At 52.7% G+C, this 18,806-nt stretch overlaps 1 protein-coding gene and 1 long non-coding RNA gene across 2 annotated transcripts in view; both read right to left on the bottom strand.

Annotated features, from left to right (window-relative positions):
• LOC115894583 overlaps positions 1–18,806 on the bottom strand; it is a 134,249-nt gene that overhangs the window by 28,011 nt on the left and 87,432 nt on the right. The window lies entirely within an intron of this gene.
• SOX1 (SRY-box transcription factor 1) lies at positions 7,833–12,405 on the bottom strand. The gene has a single exon (XM_030922245.1). It carries the CDS (start codon positions 11,896–11,898, stop codon positions 10,726–10,728), a length of 1,173 nt encoding a protein of 390 aa, XP_030778105.1. The 5' UTR covers positions 11,899–12,405; the 3' UTR covers positions 7,833–10,725.

The raw sequence follows: 18,806 nt of genomic DNA, 5'->3' as shown, positions 1-18,806 counted from the left end.
CCGTTCCCTGCCTGGCCTGCTCTTTCCATGTGCCTGAACCAGCCCCGTGCACCTTATCTTAATATAATAGGACCCAACACAGCACAGCACAATATAACACAACACACAACACAGCATAACGCAACACACAGTAAAACACAACACACAGCACACAGCACAATACAGCACAGCACAATATAACACAACACACAACACAGCATAACGCAACACACAGTACAACACAACACACAGCACACAGCACAATACAGCACAGCACAATATAACACAACACACAACACAGCATAACGCAACACACAGTACAACACAACACACAGCACAATACAGCACAGCACAATACAACACAACACACAACACAGCATAACGCAACACACAGTAAAACACAACACACAGCACACAGCACAATACAGCACAGCACAATATAACACAACACACAACACAGCATAACACAACACACAGTAAAACACACCACACAGCACACAGCACAATACAGCACAGCACAATATAACACAACACACAACACAGCATAACACAACACACAGTACAACACAACACACCACACAGCACACAGCACAATACTGCACAGCACAATATAACACAACACACAGCACAGCACAATATAACACACAGCACAACACAACACAGCACAGCACAACACACAGCACAGCACACAGCACAACACCAGCACAACATCAGCACAGCACAGTACAGCACAACATAGCACACAGCACAACTCACAGCACAGCACAATACACAACACAGTACAACACAACACATAGCACACATCACAACACAGCACAGCACAATATAACACAACACACAGCACAGCACAACACACAGCACCAATGCAACACACAGCACAGCACAACACACAGCACAACACACAGTACAACACAACACATAGCACACAGCACAATACAGCACAACACAAAACAATGCAACTGAACCAAACAGCATAACACAATACAACACAGCACAGTACAACGCAACATAGTGTAACAATACAATATAACAAAACAGCACAGCACAGTACAACACAACAGCACAACCTACAAGCACTCCTTGCACCAAACTACGTGCGGAATTACACAGCAGGTCCCGTGGAATTCAGGGCTGGAAAGCGGGTTCCCTGGCCCGCGGTCCCAGGTCCAGTGTTGACCTCACACAGACCCTCCCCAGCTCTCCTGCACCTGCGGAGGGGCCCACGCCCCTCCATGCAGCAGAGGCAGGCTGCTTATCTCTCCGCCTTTTCCAGCGCCTCATCTCTGGGCGCTGGACTGTGCTTTCTGTCTTCTTAATAACCACAGCAGCAGCAGCCTCAGCTGGGCAATGACTGACGTTCCTGGTGTTCTGTGACAGAGCCTTTGGGGTACACGGCCCCACCATGAGGACGGGTGGCCCCATGTCCACAGGGACAGAGGGACTCCCTGGTCCGACACGGGCCGGCCTTTCCCTGTGCTGATCCTTGCGTCTGCCCTGCTGTACTGAATCCAACTCAGTAAATATTTATTGCCCCTCTGCTATGTGCCCAGGACTGTGCCGATTCTGGAAATAAAAACTTTAAACGTCTAGCCAGACACAATTGCTGTGCTCGGGGAGGCCAGGTGATGACGGGTGGACCTGCCTCGACGGGCCCTCTTCCCAGGATCACCGCTTCCTCAGGACACGTTCCAGGGAGAGCGGGCTTCGCTCACCCAGCCGAGGACTCCCTTTCGTGGGGGCTGCAGGGGCAAACTTAGGACCTAGGCCCTTCTTTGGTTAAGTTTTGAAAAAAATTCTCACGTGACGAAATCACCTTAAAATGCTATTGCACATGATCTGTTTTTCTCAAACCTAATTTAATATCATCAGAATTGGCTCAAATTAAGTAAAAACATGTTATTCAAATTGGTATTGAGCTTTCAGTTTATAGATTGATTTAAAATGATCTATTTTGCTTTTATTATATCTTAATGCAATTGCATGATGTAATTTGAGCTGTGATTTTAAATATTAATTTTATTTTTCTGCAAATAGTTGCTACAGGTGATATATTCATTTTCAAATAATAAAGTGTTGGTTAAAATATTTCAATAATTTTATATAATTCCCAAGTAAGTAACTTAGTTTGTTATCCAGATTTCATGGTCAGTATTTTAATATTAAGAACATATTTAAAGCATTATTCTCAGTTTGAAAAGCAAAATATATAACTTTTCTAAATAAACATTTTAAATTTTAAAATTTTTCAAAAATTCTCTTATTTAAAATTTATTTTTCTTACATGCTATTCAAACAGAGAATGAGTTCTTCCACAACCATCCCCTAATCTGTATCTGTATCTATAAATATAATGAATGCTCTCCTCATTATGAGCAGCAGTATGGTAATGCTTTGTAGATAAAGTACTGTTGACACACTATAATTTATTCTGTTTTGCCCCTTCTATTTGCATAACCCCTTCCTCTCAAAGAAGTTTAAAGTACTTATTCTATCAAGCCTTTCTAACAAGATCTTCCCATTTTACAGATGATACTATCGAGAAATTCAGTAGCTACATTCAGTAGCCACATACCATATCATCACTATTATTGTAGTTATGATCCATTGGACAGAAGCAATTCAACCCTGTTGCGGCACTATTACATGGCCCTTCTCTGACGTTTCAAAGGTCCTTAAAATATCGCTCAATAACATGAGTGTTTTGGACCATATTGTATTCATAAGGATTGCACAGAGCCAGTCTACTTACATACAAATTAGTTTGTTACAATTAGAAATTGATAAGACACAGTCTATGACTTCGTTTATTCCTTTTAATCAACCTTTCTTTAAATCAAAGATCATGTGTGGTTTATGCTTCCTGTGTTCCACACTGACTGCACTTCAGGAGAGTCAGGATGTATTTACAGGCAGCTAACACAACGCATAAGAAAATGGAAATAAAATCAGTACATCAGTTTTTATATTAGGAAGATTCTAATAATTCAGCTCAAATTTTTTTCTTCTTCCACTAAATTAATTTTTTCAAAAATCATCTCAATTGAACAATTAAGTAAGAGCACTTTATAAATAATAAATAGCTACTCAAATTTAAATGATCTAGCTTTAGTAGCTACTTACCATAAAAAAAAAAAATTGGCCCATCTCCTAACACAGGTTTCCCAAGTGTCATCCAGGACTGGCCTCAAAATCTCCCCCAGGTGTGCCTAAGAAAGGGCAGATCCTTAAGGCCCACTGGAGCCCCAGAAGCAGCCTACCAGCGGCACGGGGTCTGAGAATCTGAATTCAGAGCCAGCTCTCCCAGTGATCCCATGCACCTTGATGTTGAAAGACCATTGCCCTTGTAAATCTCTAAGTTTCAATCTTTGACCACCAAGACCAATCCGAAGCAATCATTCATTAAAAAACAAAGCCACTATCACATATACGCTGTTCAAATTTATATTGCAATCTGCATCTATCGATAAAGTACATCCAACATGCACGTCTCATGGGAAGCCCACCTGAGGGAATATTTATTGGAGCACCAGGAAGTCACAGGCTCCACTGTGGATTTGCCTCCTCTGCATAACCTTCCCTGGTTCTCACACACTGAGCAAGAGCACCCTACCTGAGCATCTGGCGTGGGCCTGTGTCACACACCCATAACCCTTGACACCATACTTGCCTGTGCAATCATCGTTCTCACCCACCAGATGACAAGCCCTGTCAGGCTGATCTTTGCATCCTCAGCACCCAGACACAGGCTGGACACATAGCATGTGTTCATACTCAACTTGAACACATAACAAACTTGTAATAAACGCTTGTTGAACAGATGAAAGAACTAATGTCATAACTGTCAAGCAACTTTAAAGAGAAATCACTATTTATATGAATACGTGGAAAGACTGTGGTTTGTATTATTTCCATTGTTTCCTGCCGAGACCAGATCTGGCACTTAATGTCCCCATTGTCCATTGGATGTGTCCTGAGTTCACAGGGGCTTGCACTCCAGATGATTCTGGATCGAGTGCTTCCTTTTTGCTGGGCACTGCCTACACCTTAGATGGTGTGTCCTTGTGAAGTTGGTTTTGTAATTTCTGTTTTACATCTGAGGAAATGGACTCAGAGGTAAGGACATTTGCCCAAGGACACAGAGCTCATCTGTGACCTGCATAATGACACGGTGAAAACGGCCAGTTTTTACAAGGATAAACTTCATTCTTCAGTTCAATTTCTAACATGAACAGCTGGCTTCTGCTTCTCCATCTACCTGGACACTCTCGCCACTGAAGTTCAGGCTTTTGCACTTACTGAAATGTCCCACTAGAGTCTGAACTACCTAAAGCATGAGGTTGCTAAATCCTTTCTGAGGTTAAAATATTGCCCACCTGGCTTTCCTTCTATTCTGCTACTTAGAACGCAAATAATAAGTTGGCCTCTGCTTTGAATTTTTTCAGGTTGATCTTGACACCACGAGTCTACCGTTTATAGGTTTTAGGTAGCTAGAAGGCACCTCTGCCCTGCAAATTCCAGGGACCCATCCTGTGAAATGCCTAAGACTCTCGTTTCTGTGTCGTAGGAGTGCATAGGACTAGCACCGAGTGCTACTGCTGCCACTAAATATCATCTCTCGTTAGCATTTCCGGGGTGCTCAGAGAGAAAACAATGTCTGGGTGATGACTCTTGTCAGTTTCCCCATTGTCAAACCCCATCTCACGTTCCTCCACACTCACAATATTTCCCCATTGGGAACATGCCTGACATTGCAATTTCTCAAAACTGCAGCTCTGCAGTGAATGCCTAATTCCTGAAACTGCAAAATCTAACAAAAGCGGATTTTTTCCACTGATTTGACTGGCTGACTATTTCAAGGCTTTGCATGTGATGACCTGCTGCTCTCCACAAACAACGTCTTTAATGCACCCACATGGTTGCTCTGAAGCGGCGGAGGGCAATTACAGCCTCGCCAGCTGCCTAGGGGGCATTGGGAATTACTCACAAGGTCCAGCGTTTCTGCCGCAGACACGATTTCCCCACAAGTCACGCTTAGCAACTTGCCAGGCAGCATTCTGTGGCTTGATTTTGAACTCAGAACCCATTTTCCACCACAGTCCCCCCATGTCACCCAGGGTAAGCTGTGGCCAGGTCATTCACTCAGAGTTGCTTGTTTTGTGTTGTTTTTAAAAACTGCGTTGTTCTTTGTTTTTGTTTGAGTGTTGGTGTTTCATATCGGCGGATAAAAAGTAATTTAGACGAAAATGTCAATTCTGTTCTTTTTATTTTTACTATCAAAATAGATGATCATTTTCTGTCTTTGGATCTATCACTTGCTTAGGTTCTTCATGCGTTTTTCATGTGAAAACTCTTGCTGTTGTACTTTCAGCACAAATTTCCAGCTTGGCTGCTAAGGAAGATTCATTCATCTGCTTTCTTCCCTTGCCCCCTGACCTCCCTCTCCTCTTCACCCACTCTCGGTTTTCACTCCTTTCCCGCGGAGCCGCGGCTTTCCCTCCGTGATGAAAAACACCACGCGCACCGCCCGGGTGGAGAAGGCAGTGTAGTGACAAACAGCATCGATATTTTATACCCCGATTCTGCGTCACACACGCCCCCCAGAAATAGATCCAGGGCTGCGAAGAAGCTCGGATAAGGCGAGGATTCCTGGAGAGCCTGGGGACGCAGGTCCGGGAGAGGAGCCAGGCCTTCCTGCGATTTTTGTTTCTTATGGAAATTAAGGAACAGTTTCTAAAACAGAGCCTCTGGGGCAGAGAGCGCAGGCAGCTTTCTCCCCAGTCTTCCCTCCAGAGGAGCAGCCGAAGCGACCCCGGGAAATGGAAAAGGCAGGTGTTTCTGAAGGAGATGGAGTCCTGGGGGCAGCCAGTCACCCCGCAGGCCCCAGTCCGCGCCCGGCTAGCTGGTGCGCGCCCCCCTCGGCGTCCGTCCCCGAGGACGCTGCGGGCCTGGGGCGCTGTGGCCGCGTCCCCTCCCCCCCCAACCCCGGACTCGGCGGGTACCCAGCCTCTCCTCCGCCTCCCTCCGCGCCCACTTGTTGCCGTCCGGCCTGAGACGTGCTCGTTCCGCCGGCTGAGTGTAAAAGGGTTTGACTTGCGGCCGACCCCGGGTCAGCACTTTCTCTCCACTAATCCTGCTCTCCTTCTACACAAAACCCTCGGCCCCATCCCTCGCATCACTCATCTTAATCTCCACCCGCCCCCCGCCGGCGGCTGACACCGGCGCGGACCCGAGGGAGATGGGCTCCCAGGGCACCAGGGGACCCCTGTGCCCTCCCGCCCGGAGCCTGCGGGGACGCGGCCGTGGCAATGAGGGGACTAGTAGAGGGAGCGCGGGCCGCCCCCAGACTCCTGTCCCATCCCGCCCCGAGCCTCCCACTGGGCGCCCAGGGGCCAGAGAGGGTCGGAGAGGGGAGCCGCGCGCGGGCCTCGGCGGGGGAGCTTCAAAGACAAAGAGGAGGCCGGGCCGCGCTGAGAGAGGCCAGCGGCGGAGACGCAGCTCGGTGCCGGAGTCAAAGGGCGGTGGAGACGGCGCAGGGACTGGAGAGGCGGTGGGAGTGGATGGCGGGGGCGGGGAGGGAACGCAGTGTGCCCGGACCCGAAGGACAGCGGCGCGGTGTGCGGGGCTCAGCCGCGGGCAGAGCCGGAGAAAGGGCGACTTGGAGAGGCGCAGGCAGGGGGGTACACCCGGGAGGCCCGAGGTCCCGAGGAGGCCCGGCCACCCCCGCCCGGAGGGGACACGTCGGGACCAGCAGCCGACACTGATCGGCTCCCGGGGGCGGGAGGAGCGTGGTCCTGGCGGGCGCGCAGCTGGAGAGGAAGGGCCAGGGAGGGAGGAGAGAGAGAGGGAGGGAAGAACTGGGGAGGCGGGGAGGAAGCGAGAGGAGAGCTCGCCCTCAGGCCAGGGGAGGTGGTCCCAAAGCCCGGCTGGGGCGGGAGCAGAGGACTGGGTGAGGGGATCCCTGCGTCCCCACCTCCCGGCCTGGGCCTCCACGCAAGCGCCCCCCCGCCGGCCATCGCTCGGTCCTGACACTGCCCCACCCCCCGGAATCGGGGGGCACCCGGTTCCCTAGTCCCTGCCCCGGGGCCCGCACCCCGCTCACTCCTCCCCATCTGGCCTGGCCTTTCAGTCTCGCCAGATAGTCACGCTGGAAAGAGCCGCGCCAAGGCCAAGTCTGCTTTTCACTTGACGTTTCCAAGGAAGGACTCAGCCCTGGGGTTAAATTCTGCCGCCAAGCCTCTGGTGCCGCTGCCCCCGGGCCCAGGCAGAGTGTGGATGGGGCGGGGGCGGGAGTCGGCCGGAGGCCGACGGGGTCGAGGGGGCGCTGGAGCCCGGGCCGGCCTGGAGTGCGCCTTCGGGGGCACACATCCCGGGATGGATTTCTTGAATTAACTGGAATTTTCCGGAGAGAGAAATCTGCAGTGCTCAGTCTCTGCCGAGGGAATGAAACGCGGGAGCATGAGTGCCGTTCTCCCACACGCGTGATTTTAATAGACCTATCAGTCACACTCCCGACGCGCATCTGCAGATCACGCTGTGCCCGAGTCTTCTTTAAAACTAATCCATCTAGTACGGATGGGTTTCTCCGGGGAAGGGGACGTCAAAATCTCAACAACAAAGGGGCGGGTGAGTTGAAAAACAAGGCCACAACAAAACAAAACAAAAAAACCCTCAAGTAAACTCTCCTACCCTCAGTTTGAAGGGCAGGACCCGAGCGCAATGGCAGATTTACCAAGTCACACCGTCGCCCCCGCACAAACTGATGCAAACTTTGCACCAGGCCTCAAAGACTCCTGTCCGCGTTCCCTACACGGGTTGCAAACATAATTGGACTAAGCGACAGAAGCACCACCCTGTGATTTGGGAAGTGAATGAAGTCGTCGTATAATATAATAACTATCATCATATAGTATTTCACTCCGTTAATACGATGAGTGTTACCTTGGCCAAGCACCGAATTCACAGTCGGCTCAGGGCCTACTGTAATCTTTTCTCCACTAATTTGAATTGGAGAGACACTGCTGGGGGCGGGGAAAGGGGGATAGAATCTCAATCCTGAAATGAATCTCAGCTAATTTCTTTGTCCCCCACCCTGTGATATTTTTAAATGGTGTCATTAAAAAATTTATATTTGCTTTTTTCCGTGTTGTTCTAATCAACAAAACAAGGAAATAAGGTGGCTGGAGCACCTGGCCTTGGCTATTTAATCTGACTGTGTAGGAAGCACCTGCAATAAAATGCCAAACGGTAAGAACATCCTCGGGGAGACAACAGGCCGCTTGCCTGGCGTCCCGGGCGCACTAACTCAACTTTCCATAGTCTGTGCCTGAAGAGTGGAGCCCACATCCTAATCTTGAGCCAAGACCTACATGCCAATAATTGGACACAGAAACTCCAGGGGACACACAGGGGAGCACAGGGGCCAGACTGAGAGTGGACGTCAGTCAAAGAACCTCAGAGAGAGTCCTTTAAGTCTATATATTTCAGAGAAAACCCTCAAAGTCCCATTGGGCCCTCAAGGTCCCAGTGAGTTAACAGAACAAGCATTATAGAATTTCCCAAATCATCTCCCGGAGGGGCTTGGGGAGGCCCTTATCCCAGACTAAGTCGTAGTGGTGCTCAGCCATCCATGGGCACACAGACACTTCCAGAAACAACTGCTTCGTAAAGGATCAAATAGTCAAAAGAAATAAATATAAAGAAAAAGGAAAGAGGGGGGTTTTATTATCTTGTTAGAAAGCAGTGGACATCATTCTTGAACTTTTTTGTAATCACTTTAACGAATGAGTGGTTTAAGCAAAATTATCAAAATGACTCCCCAAAATTACACATGTCAATAGTCAGATTAGCATGATACTTAAAGCTATTCTCGAATGCAGGCTGAATTCGGTTCTCATTAAACTTATAGTATAGGCTCACTTTTGGACGGACAGTCCATACTCACTCCAGGACAAGGAAAGGTGTTGAGAAAATGAGGGGGAAGCCTAAGCCTGCTGAAATCAACGTATTTCCATCTGGATTTAAAGCGTTTTTTTTTTCTAAAAATATAATTTCATCTTAATGTGATTAATTTTTAAATGTATTTGCTACAGTATAATTTTTAAATGTAATATTTAATGCTGTCAGATTACTTGAAGACAAAGTTTTACAGAAAACTTTAAATTTCAGAAAAAAACTGCAATGTACCAATAAACACCTAGAAAATAATATAATTAAAAAATTTAAAGCATCAAACAACCTCAAGATCTCGTCAGGAATAATGAATAGGCATTTTGCGTTCACATCGGTTAGCAATTTGCATCCCAGTTCACGCGGGGGAGTGTGATGGTCGATATTTCTCTCTGTGTGTGAGAATCCAGCACAATTATTTTGCCCGTTTTCCCAAGAGAAAGAAACCAGAGGGAGGGGCAGAGGATGGACGGAGGGGGCTCGGCCGCAGTACGTTTTGGTTCAGCGATTGTGTTTCCTCGAAACACATTTAGATAAATTCTGCTCGAAATCTTAATTGCTGGGGAATTGGGAAACCCGTGACCTGCCCTGGTCTTTTGTTCCTCATCCATGGCCTGGTCCCGGGTCCCGCCACTGGGGTCTTCTCTTCCTCCTCCCTCCTCTGGACCAAAGTGGCGCAGACGCCCAGCCAAGTGGAAGGCGTCCCGCTTGCAGCAAGGTAGCTCAGCAGTCCCAGCCGCCCGCAGTGAAACAGCCGGAGCAAAAGATACTTTTATTTCTCGGCCCGTATTAACACTTCAGCTCTACAAAATAACCTGTAGGTTTTAACTTCCTTCTCTTCCATTGAAAAAGTTTCCTTGAAAATCCTGTCCTCCCATTCCCCGGGGTTCCCTTACTTTTAGTTCATACACATAATTTCCCTTTCAGATTTCCTCATTGCATTTTGAACTCATAAAACATGCACATAAAAATAGCATGTTTCAAATGTATGGGGAAAATGGGCTCTGTCTCTTAAATTGGTTTACTCAAAACATTTTGGGTGGGGGCTCTTCTTTCGTTTTAAGAAGAAAGGCTTTTTAGGAAACTATGTACATAATCTGAATTCTCCTCCCCGCATTACAACGCCGAAAATAAAATTTTCACAATGCATTTACAAGAAATAATACAAAATCAAAAAAAAAAAAAAAATGGAAATGCTCAGATACAGAAAGTTTTACAAAACCCAGAATATAACTCCGCCGTCTGAAGGAGGGGGTGGTGGTGGTAATCTCTTTGTATAAATTAACAAACCAACCCAAAAGAGCGGTAACAACTACAAAAAACTTGTAAGTGCTTGGACCTGCCTTACTACATTTATAACAAACGCGACGAGCTCCGCGTCGCTTGGGCTTGGGCGGTCGGCGCCGTCCGGAAGCAACGCAGGGGAAAGTGAGCCCGCCGGCCGGTATACAAAAGTGAGCTTTGCCTCTCGCCTCGTTTTGACTTTTTTGTCCCCTCGAGCAAAGAAAACGCTTTCCGCCTCCTCCGTAGGTGATAAATACTGTACAAAAAGTCTCAAGGAAACACCGAAGTTCAGTCTAAAACGCAAGTCTGGTGTCAGCGCCCGGCGATCGCCAGGGGCTCCGCGGAACGTGAGTGGGGGACACGCGTCACCCGGCGTTCGTCTCCAGTGTTTTCCTTTTGACAAGAACGTGGAAACGTCTGTACAAAAGCCAGGCCGCGCCGGGGCGGGCCGGGAGCCGGGCGCAGGCCGCAAGCTCTTGGGTCGCCGCCGCAAGAGTCCCCGGCGTCCCGAAGGCGCTAGATGTGCGTCAGGGGCACCGTACCATTCACGCCCGCGCCCGCGCCCTGGTAGTGCTGCGGCAGCGAGTGCAGCCGGCTCTGCGCTGCGGCCGCCGCTGCCGCCGCCGGGTCGCCCCCCTCGCCGGCGGGCAAGTACATGCTGATCATCTCGCGCAGGTCCCCGGGGCACGGTGCCCGCGAGTGCGCCGGGGCGGGCGGGCTGCCGCTAGGCTCCGATTTGACCAGAGAGCCCAGCGCGCCCAGGGCGCCCGACGACGCGGCCGCCGCCGCCGCCGCCGCCGCCACGGCCGAGTTCTGGTGCGCCCCGCCCGCAGCGGCGGCGGCGGCGGCCGCGGCGCCGTAGGGGAGGCCGCCGTAGCCCGAGGGCGACGCGCTCATGTAGCCCTGCGAGTTGGAAATGGGGCTGTACTGCAGCGCGCCCATGTCGTAGCGGTGCATGGGCTGCGGGTTGTGCGGGTGCGCGTGCGGGTGGTGCGGGTGCGGGTGCGCGGGGTGCGCGTGCGGGTGCGCGCCGCCCGCGCCCGGGTGCTGCCCGTAGGCCAGCTGCGCCTCCTGCATCATGGCCGCGGCCGCCGCCGCCGCCGCCACCGAGCCGGGGTAGGCGCCGTTGGCCCAGCCGTTGACGTGCGCGTAGCCGCCGCCCGCCGCGCCGCCCGGGCTCTCCAGGCGCTGGCCCACGGTCGCCGCGCCCACGCCCACGCCCATGGCCACGGCCGCGCCCCCGCCGCCCGCGCCGGCCGCCAGGAGCCCGCCGGCCAACGAGTACTTGTCCTTCTTGAGCAGCGTCTTGGTCTTGCGGCGCGGCCGGTACTTGTAATCCGGGTGCTCCTTCATGTGCAGCGCGCGCAGCCGCTTGGCCTCGTCGATGAACGGCCGCTTCTCGGCCTCGGACATGACCTTCCACTCGGCCCCTAGGCGCTTGCTGATCTCCGAGTTGTGCATCTTGGGGTTCTCCTGGGCCATCTTGCGCCGCTGCCCGCGGGACCACACCATGAAGGCATTCATGGGCCGCTTGACCCGATCCTGGTTGGCCTTGGCGCCCCCGCCGCCGCCGCCCCCGCCTCCGCCCCCGCCGCCGCCGCTGCCCGCCCCGGCGGGGCCCGAGAGGTTCGTGGGGGCCTGGGCGCCGCCGGGCGAGTGCAGGTCGGTCTCCATCATCATGCTGTACATCGGGGCGGCTGGCGGGTTCACCGGCACCGCGAGGAGAGGGCCTGGAGCATAGACGGTCGGGGTTGGGGGGAGACGGAGAGGAGTTCAGACGGAGCAAGTCGGGGGTGGGGGTGTCCTAGCGGAGAGAAGAATGGGAAGGGGTGGAGGCAACGACAACAAAAAGAGGCAGAAACACACGCACTCGGCGCCGGTTCGGCTCGCAGGTGGAAAGTTTCTCCTGATGCAAAAATCACTTGCCAAAGAGGCTGACGGTCCGGGTCGCCGTCTTCGCCGCCACCGCAGCCCGGGCGCCCTCGGCGGAGCGGTGCAAACAGGTGCAGTCGTGGCCAAGTTGCGGCTCCGCTTTTGGGGCCGGGAGCAGTGCGCTGGGCCCGGCCCGGGGTGTGCTGTCTCCTCCTCTCCGGCCGCCGCCGTGCGCTGTCTCCTTCCTCCTGCGCTCGGTCCTCAGCGGCCTCCAACTCGGGGGCTGCAACTTCTAGCAGGGCGGTGCGCCGCGTGCGCTGGGCATGTGCTGGTCCCAGGTGCCCGGGGGGGAGCCAGGCGCCGGTGCGGGGGGGGGGGGGAGGAGGCGCAGGGGGGCCCGGAGGGGGCGATTACGGTGCAGCCAGGGAGGGGCCCGGGGACAGCAGGAGGAGCGCGGGCTCGCGGAGAGGGCCGGAGAGCCGGGGCCACCGAGCCCGGGATGGGCTGCCCGCTGCCTGCCCGGGGCCGTGCGCTCGGAGCGGAGGCGCACGCGGGGCCGGCGGCGCGCGGGGCCCAGCAGCCATACGCCGGGCCCGGGCTGCCATTAAATGAGCGCGCCGTGGCCAATGGGAGCCGGCGGCGGCGGTGATTTGCATGGCGCGCTGGCGAGTGACGTGGGGAGGGAGTAGATACACTGGGCGCGGGCGGCGGAGCGGGGAGGAGGGGAGGAAGGAGGGGGAGCAAAGCAGGAAGGAGGGGGGAGGAAGCCCGGGAGGGGGTGACAGCCACACCGCTTCCTGAGCGCGCGCGCGCGCGGCGGCGGCGGCGGCGAACCCCGAGCTCGCCCTCCTCGCCCGCGCGCTTCGAGTGATTAACGATTGGGTTGAAAAGCAAAGACTAAGAAAGGATCGTCAGGGATGGGGGAGGAAACGCAGCCCCGGGCCAGGTTTAAACAGGCGCAGTGGAGACCCAGCGCCTCCTCTGCCCCCGCCGGCCAACTCTGTGCCTGCAGGGAAGGGGAAAGTTGAGTGCGGGGCTGGCATGTCGCCCTCAGTTCACCCGAGTGCTGAAAAGGAGGGGCGCTCCCTTGGACTCAGGGGAGACCCTCCCAGGGCCCCTGCAGGTTCTTCTGCAAGGATCAGGCGGCTCAGCCACCCCCCGCCCCGCATCGGCTCTTGGCCGCGGTGTGCACTGAAGTTCGCCAGAGCCCGCTCTCGCAGCAAAGGCCTTCGCAGTCCAGGCCCCACAATTCGGGTGAAGGGGGCGTATTTGTGTGGGCATGGCTCCATTGCTTCGTTTAGTATGAGCCCTAAACTTTTGGGGGGAGGAGTCTTTTAATGAGGCCGGGACCATAGTCACGCACTCTTCCCAGCCCGGATCTTCTTCCTCTGGAAAAGGAATTTCTAGGAAGGCCGAACACAACAAGATCTATCTGGAATCTAGTTCCTGAACAACAGTTGAAAAAGTTTGTTGAATCGCAAAATAATGATCTAGCCCAGGCTTTTCTGGAGTGAATCTCCCACGAGCTGGTTGCCTAAGAACCGAGAAAACTGCGTGAACTGCGCGGGACCATCTAAACCGAAGGAAAGGCGGGGCCTCAGGACCAGGTCACAGTCGCTGGTCTGCATCATGCAAAGGAAAGGCCTGGCTCGTGGAAAGAGTAAGGCATTCACCTGTGGTTATCATTCTTAAACCTCAAAGTGGCTTTGATTTGGGAACGTGAAAGCGATTTTCAAACTCAGTTTCAAGTATCATAGCGCTCGCACTACCGTTTCCACCAGACTGATCTGAAAGTGGTCCAAAGACTTCTTTTGAGCCCAAGTATTCCTCCTCTGTCCTCACCGAGGCACCCTGAGATGAGAGTGCTTATGGAGATTGGTAAAGTAGAACCTTCACCGCATGTCACGTGTCTGCCTGTCTTGTAGTGGGAATATTCAGTAAGGATGATGATAACGGTAATAGGAGTAATAAGATGTTTGAGTCTGTGGGGCAGTGAACACGTGACACCTTTTTTTTCCTCTTGAAAAAAAATTCTGAGGTTGTGAATTTCTTGACCCTGTTGCTTGTCCAAAGTAAAAGAATAATGCTTTATTTCCTCTCAATTGCTATGATTATTACTGTAGGGTTTGTTTTATTATTGCAGGGTTGCTACAGTGTGAAGTGCAACAGCCAATTGATCCCTCTGCAGATTAAACTGCTTTCATTCCAGGCCATTCAGCATTTAATAGTAAATTCATCAAATAATATATAATTATATTAGAAAGGGAACATCATTTCATTTTTATTTTTTCACTAAATATCTAGGTTAGAAACTGGGTTGCCAACTACCTTCTTATTTCCCCAGGCGAGTTTGTTAAATCTTTTGATTTGTTCCATGCACTACCTACAAATATCAGTTACATTGTGAATGAACAAAAAAGGAGCAAGAATATTGTTTGGGAGCGCTATAGCCCCATTTTTTTCTTTGATAATTTAGGAGGCAATGGGTGTGCAGTGAGATCCAGTGTGTTATGGAAAGTCAGCAAGACTGAAATAAAGGAAATGGTTTACAAATTATGAACTATATTATCCACTTAGCAGTTGAAAGATTTCTTTCCTCTGCTTTTCAATTTAGAGTTTAAACTAAATAGCTTAAGACTCCCTGAAAATGCTTTGTATGAATCAGGCTTGGCACATTATTTTCCATATCAATGGAGCAATTTATTTTATAAACACCCTGCACTCCAGTGTGCTTTGCAGGAATGCTTTATGCTTTGGGGAACTTGGATAGCTGACTTTGAAATGGTCTAGTTTTTTTCTACCATAGTCCAGAAAATTGTTTCCAAATACGACATTACCCTTGTTTTTCAGAGCATCTAAATAGGAGGAAAATGGTTTAGCATCGTATGAGATCACACTAGTGCTCAACGTTCAGGCTGCTCTCCATAAGCCCTCTTAGTGACGAGATGTTCCCTAGACCCAAGCGGCTGCACACACTATGTGTGGCCACCTGCATAAGTATTAAACCAAAGCTGCAGGTGTAACTTGTTGCCAAGCAATAAATGATTGGCAGCAGCAGACAGTGCCAATTAGGCAGCACAGGGCGCTGCATGCTAGACCTCTGTGCCTTCGTTCCTGGCATGAGGATTGACGAGCATCATATTAACTCCTGCTGGTGATCAATGGTTTCTGGAAGCCTCAATTTCTTGCTCCTTCTAACTTCTTTCCTCAGTGACTCTTTAAAAAGAGAAGACAATCCAAAATCAGTTTGAAAAGCACCTCCTTCTCCTTTCCACCTCCAGCCAGGTTGGCAGGGACCTCCTTCAAGCCCAGTACTTTCCCAAAGCCTGGACTCCTGGAGATTTGAACACTGACTTCCCTATTCCCAAGTAATGTCATAGGAAGTCTAGACCCCCAGGCACAGGGTTACTCTCACTGTTGATTGACCAAACTTGCTTTTTGGCAACTCAGAAACTTCATTGTGCCTCTTTGCTCAAAATGCCAAAGCGAAGATCAACTTAGAAATGTGGATAAATAAAGACACTTTCTATTGTTGTATGTAACCTGTGGTCATCATCTTCAAAGACAATCCGGAACCAAGCCATCATTAGAAATTACACACACACATATATGCCTGTATGTATGTGATAGATTAAGCCATTATGCAAGAACCCTCAACTTTCAAATAAATTGAGTGCTGGACTTTAACACCATTAGCTTAAACTGTCTGTATGGAGTAATTAGCACTTTTAGCTTTTGTCCCCCCTCCCTGCCCCCTCCCCCAGCATGAAAGGGAGCTTTGAGGCATCTAGACATGGATTTTCTGTGCCCAGTGTCAGTCCCGAGTCCCAAGCAAGGAGCACGATGGACAAGCTAGGAGTTCTGCAGGACAGTGAAAGAAGACAGAAACTCTGCCCTGTCTTTCGTGGTCCTGGTGAAGTCGACCTGTCCTGCTGACACCCTCCAGGGACACGTGGCCGCTCCACAACCGGTTGCCCTCCTGGGTTCAGCTCCTGTGGCTTCTGGGGCCGGGTGGAGGATTGAGGCCACGTGTAGGTGCCTCCTCCGATCTCTGAGGGGCTCAGGCTTCAGCGCTCTGGTGTCGCCCCAGAGGGCCGAGGCCACAGTTAAAGGAGGCAGATGAAGAGGAAGCCGCCAGTTTCCAGGCGGAGCTTTGAAAGAGAAAAGAGTAGTCAGAAGGAGAGGAGGAGAAGGCGGCAAAGAAAGCGCGGGAGAGAGAAGAAAGAGCCATTCAAGTTGGAAGAGGCCTTCGAGGCCATCTCTGCCAACAGGAGGCGCGGAGTGAGGGCGAGGAGGGAGGGGAGCGCGACTGTGGGGACCGCGCTGGGGCGGGGCGGGGGTGCTGGGGACACCGCAGCGAGAGGGCGGGCGAGAAGGCCGGGTTTTCTTCCGCGCGGAGCCACGGCGGGCGAAGAGGCATCGGGCCCGGGCGCGCGGCTCCTGCCTGAGACCCCGCTGCGCGTCTGCTCTGGCCGTGCCGTGGCGCGCGCCTCGATCGCCGTCTGCTGGCCGCCGCCGCCCTCGCCGAGACACCGGGTCCCTCCGCTCTCTGCTGCCTCTGCGTCCCTCACCCACTCTGGCAGTCAGAGGCCTTGTTTGAGGGCCTGGAGCGCGCTTTTGGGTGATGACGCTCCAGGGCGCACGGGTGATGGCCAGGGGGCTCTTGAGGAGTGCTCCTCTCTTTCGGGTCCCTGGGCGCCCTGAGTCCATCATCTGCGCCCTGACCCGGGCTAACTTGGTTCCACTGTTCCCAAACAAAGCCGGAGAAGCCAAAGTAGCACAGAAGTTTTTGTTGGTGGTGGTTTGGTTTGGTTTTGAAGGAAGGAAAAAAATAATAATAACAGCCCAGGGAAAAGAGGTGTGTGGAAGGAGAACGGAAGGAGAGCCCTAGCCATCAGGGATAGCAGCAGAGCAGACCTCTCCATGCGCTCTCAGCGTGCCGGTACACCGCTCTCTCCTTTGCCTGACTAGGCGTCCTGGTTTGGAGGCTGTTCCTGTAGCGTTTGCGGGGAAGGGTCAAGAAAGTCCTTCTCCTCAAAAGCGACCCAGGCTTTCTTTCGGGCGATTCGTGTGGAGAGTCGCACATTTACAATCGAAGAGCAAACAACTGTGTGTGTGTGTGTGTGTGTGTGTGTGTGCGCACGCGCGCGTACTGTGTGCCTCCGAGCTCTCTGGGTGAAAGCATTTGGAGAAGCTCTGGGAGCTTTGGAGTAGGGGCTCACCCTGTGAGCAGTACTCACACATATAATTCAAATTTCACAGCTGACCTGCTCTGAAAACCTCAATCAGCTTCTAATTGAAGGGAAAACAAAATATTGCTTCCCTACAGCAGAGCTAACGATTTAATCATTATATCAGACATTATAGCTTTTAATTAGGCTAATGCTGATACTGTATGGAAAGAGATAATTCAACACAGTTCTTGATGAATTCTGTAATTGGGTTAACGGCAGAGCAGTTGGGGGAGAGACGTCAATATTCAAGCTGCGTCTGTAGCCACCAGGTTTATGAATGAAAGAGGAGACAAGGGGAGGAAAAAGGCTGGAACCAGAGCGGGGCATTGCGCCCTCCGCCCCACGGAGCTACTGGCGGTCCTGGAGAGAGGCGGTGGGAGACCCGAGCAAAGCTGGGAGGCCGCCGGCTGCCAGGCCTCTGGGGCCTTGCCGCCGAGCACTGGCTTTTCCTGCCGCTCAGCCTGCCCGGCCCTTCTTTTGTGGGAAACTTTCCGAGAAGACTCTCGGCTGGGCCTACCTGCCCTGTACGCTCCGGCACGGGAGTATTTCCCACCCAGCCCAAGGGGCGCAGAGTATTTACCTACCTGCCCTGTACGCCCTGGCACGGGCTGTTCCCACCCAGCCCAGCTGGCGCAGATGTAGCGCGCAGTTCTGTCGGGTGGCTCTTAAAGACACGAGCTCTACCTGGGCTTCCACCCCTAGCCAGGTCAGAGTGCCACCCAAACGGGCACAGCGCCCCTGGCTGAGGGCAGCCCTAGTCGGTCCCCAGCGCTGTGGGCGCGGCGGATGCGCCGAGCGCCCGGCGCCTCTGGGCACCACAGGCTGCCCACACTCTCGACCTCACAGTGAGGATTGCGGGGTCGGCGGGAAAGGGTGCTTCGAGGGGGCGCCGGGCCTATTGCCCAGAGGCCTGGACCCGGTGGCCTAGGCTGAGCCGCTGCTGGGCCTGTGGCTGCATCAGGAAATTGGCAATTTAAACCTTCGGGCCGCTTCCCTTCCCCTCCTGCCGCTAAGGGTCCTGGAAAAGAAGGAGGAAGCAAAAGGCCGTTCGCACTCGCCTGCGGGAAGTCTATTGTGCGAGGGAGCAAGTGACCCCTCCTCTCACTCCCCCATCTCGTCTTGCCAAGTAGGGCCTGAGCCACAGGCGGTTTCGGGGTCCCCGGGAGCCGCGCCTGGCCGGCGGCGTCGTCCAACCTCTGGCTTCGCGTGGCAGGTGCACGCCCAGTGCGGCTGCCGGCTGGGAGCGTTTCCCTCCCTCTTCTGCTGCCCAGATTTCTGGGACCCGCAAAAGTTATGCCCAAGTGGGTGAAGAGGCAAGAGGCGGAGCTGAGACTGGACCCTGCCAGAGGAGATGGTTCTCGAGCCTCGGATTTTGAGGAAAAAATGCCTGCGCCTTTCAAATTCGGTCGGGTTCTTTAGAGAAGCCGCCTAAGCCCCATCTTCCGCGGTTTAAACCCAGATGGTTTCAGGGTGTGATTTCTGTGCACTTTT

This window comes from Rhinopithecus roxellana, chromosome 18 (assembly GCF_007565055.1).
Source record: "Rhinopithecus roxellana isolate Shanxi Qingling chromosome 18, ASM756505v1, whole genome shotgun sequence".
Taxonomy (NCBI): domain Eukaryota; kingdom Metazoa; phylum Chordata; class Mammalia; order Primates; family Cercopithecidae; genus Rhinopithecus; species Rhinopithecus roxellana.
Note: the sequence above shows the minus strand (reverse complement) of the source record. Positions and strands in the feature narration are given on the sequence as shown.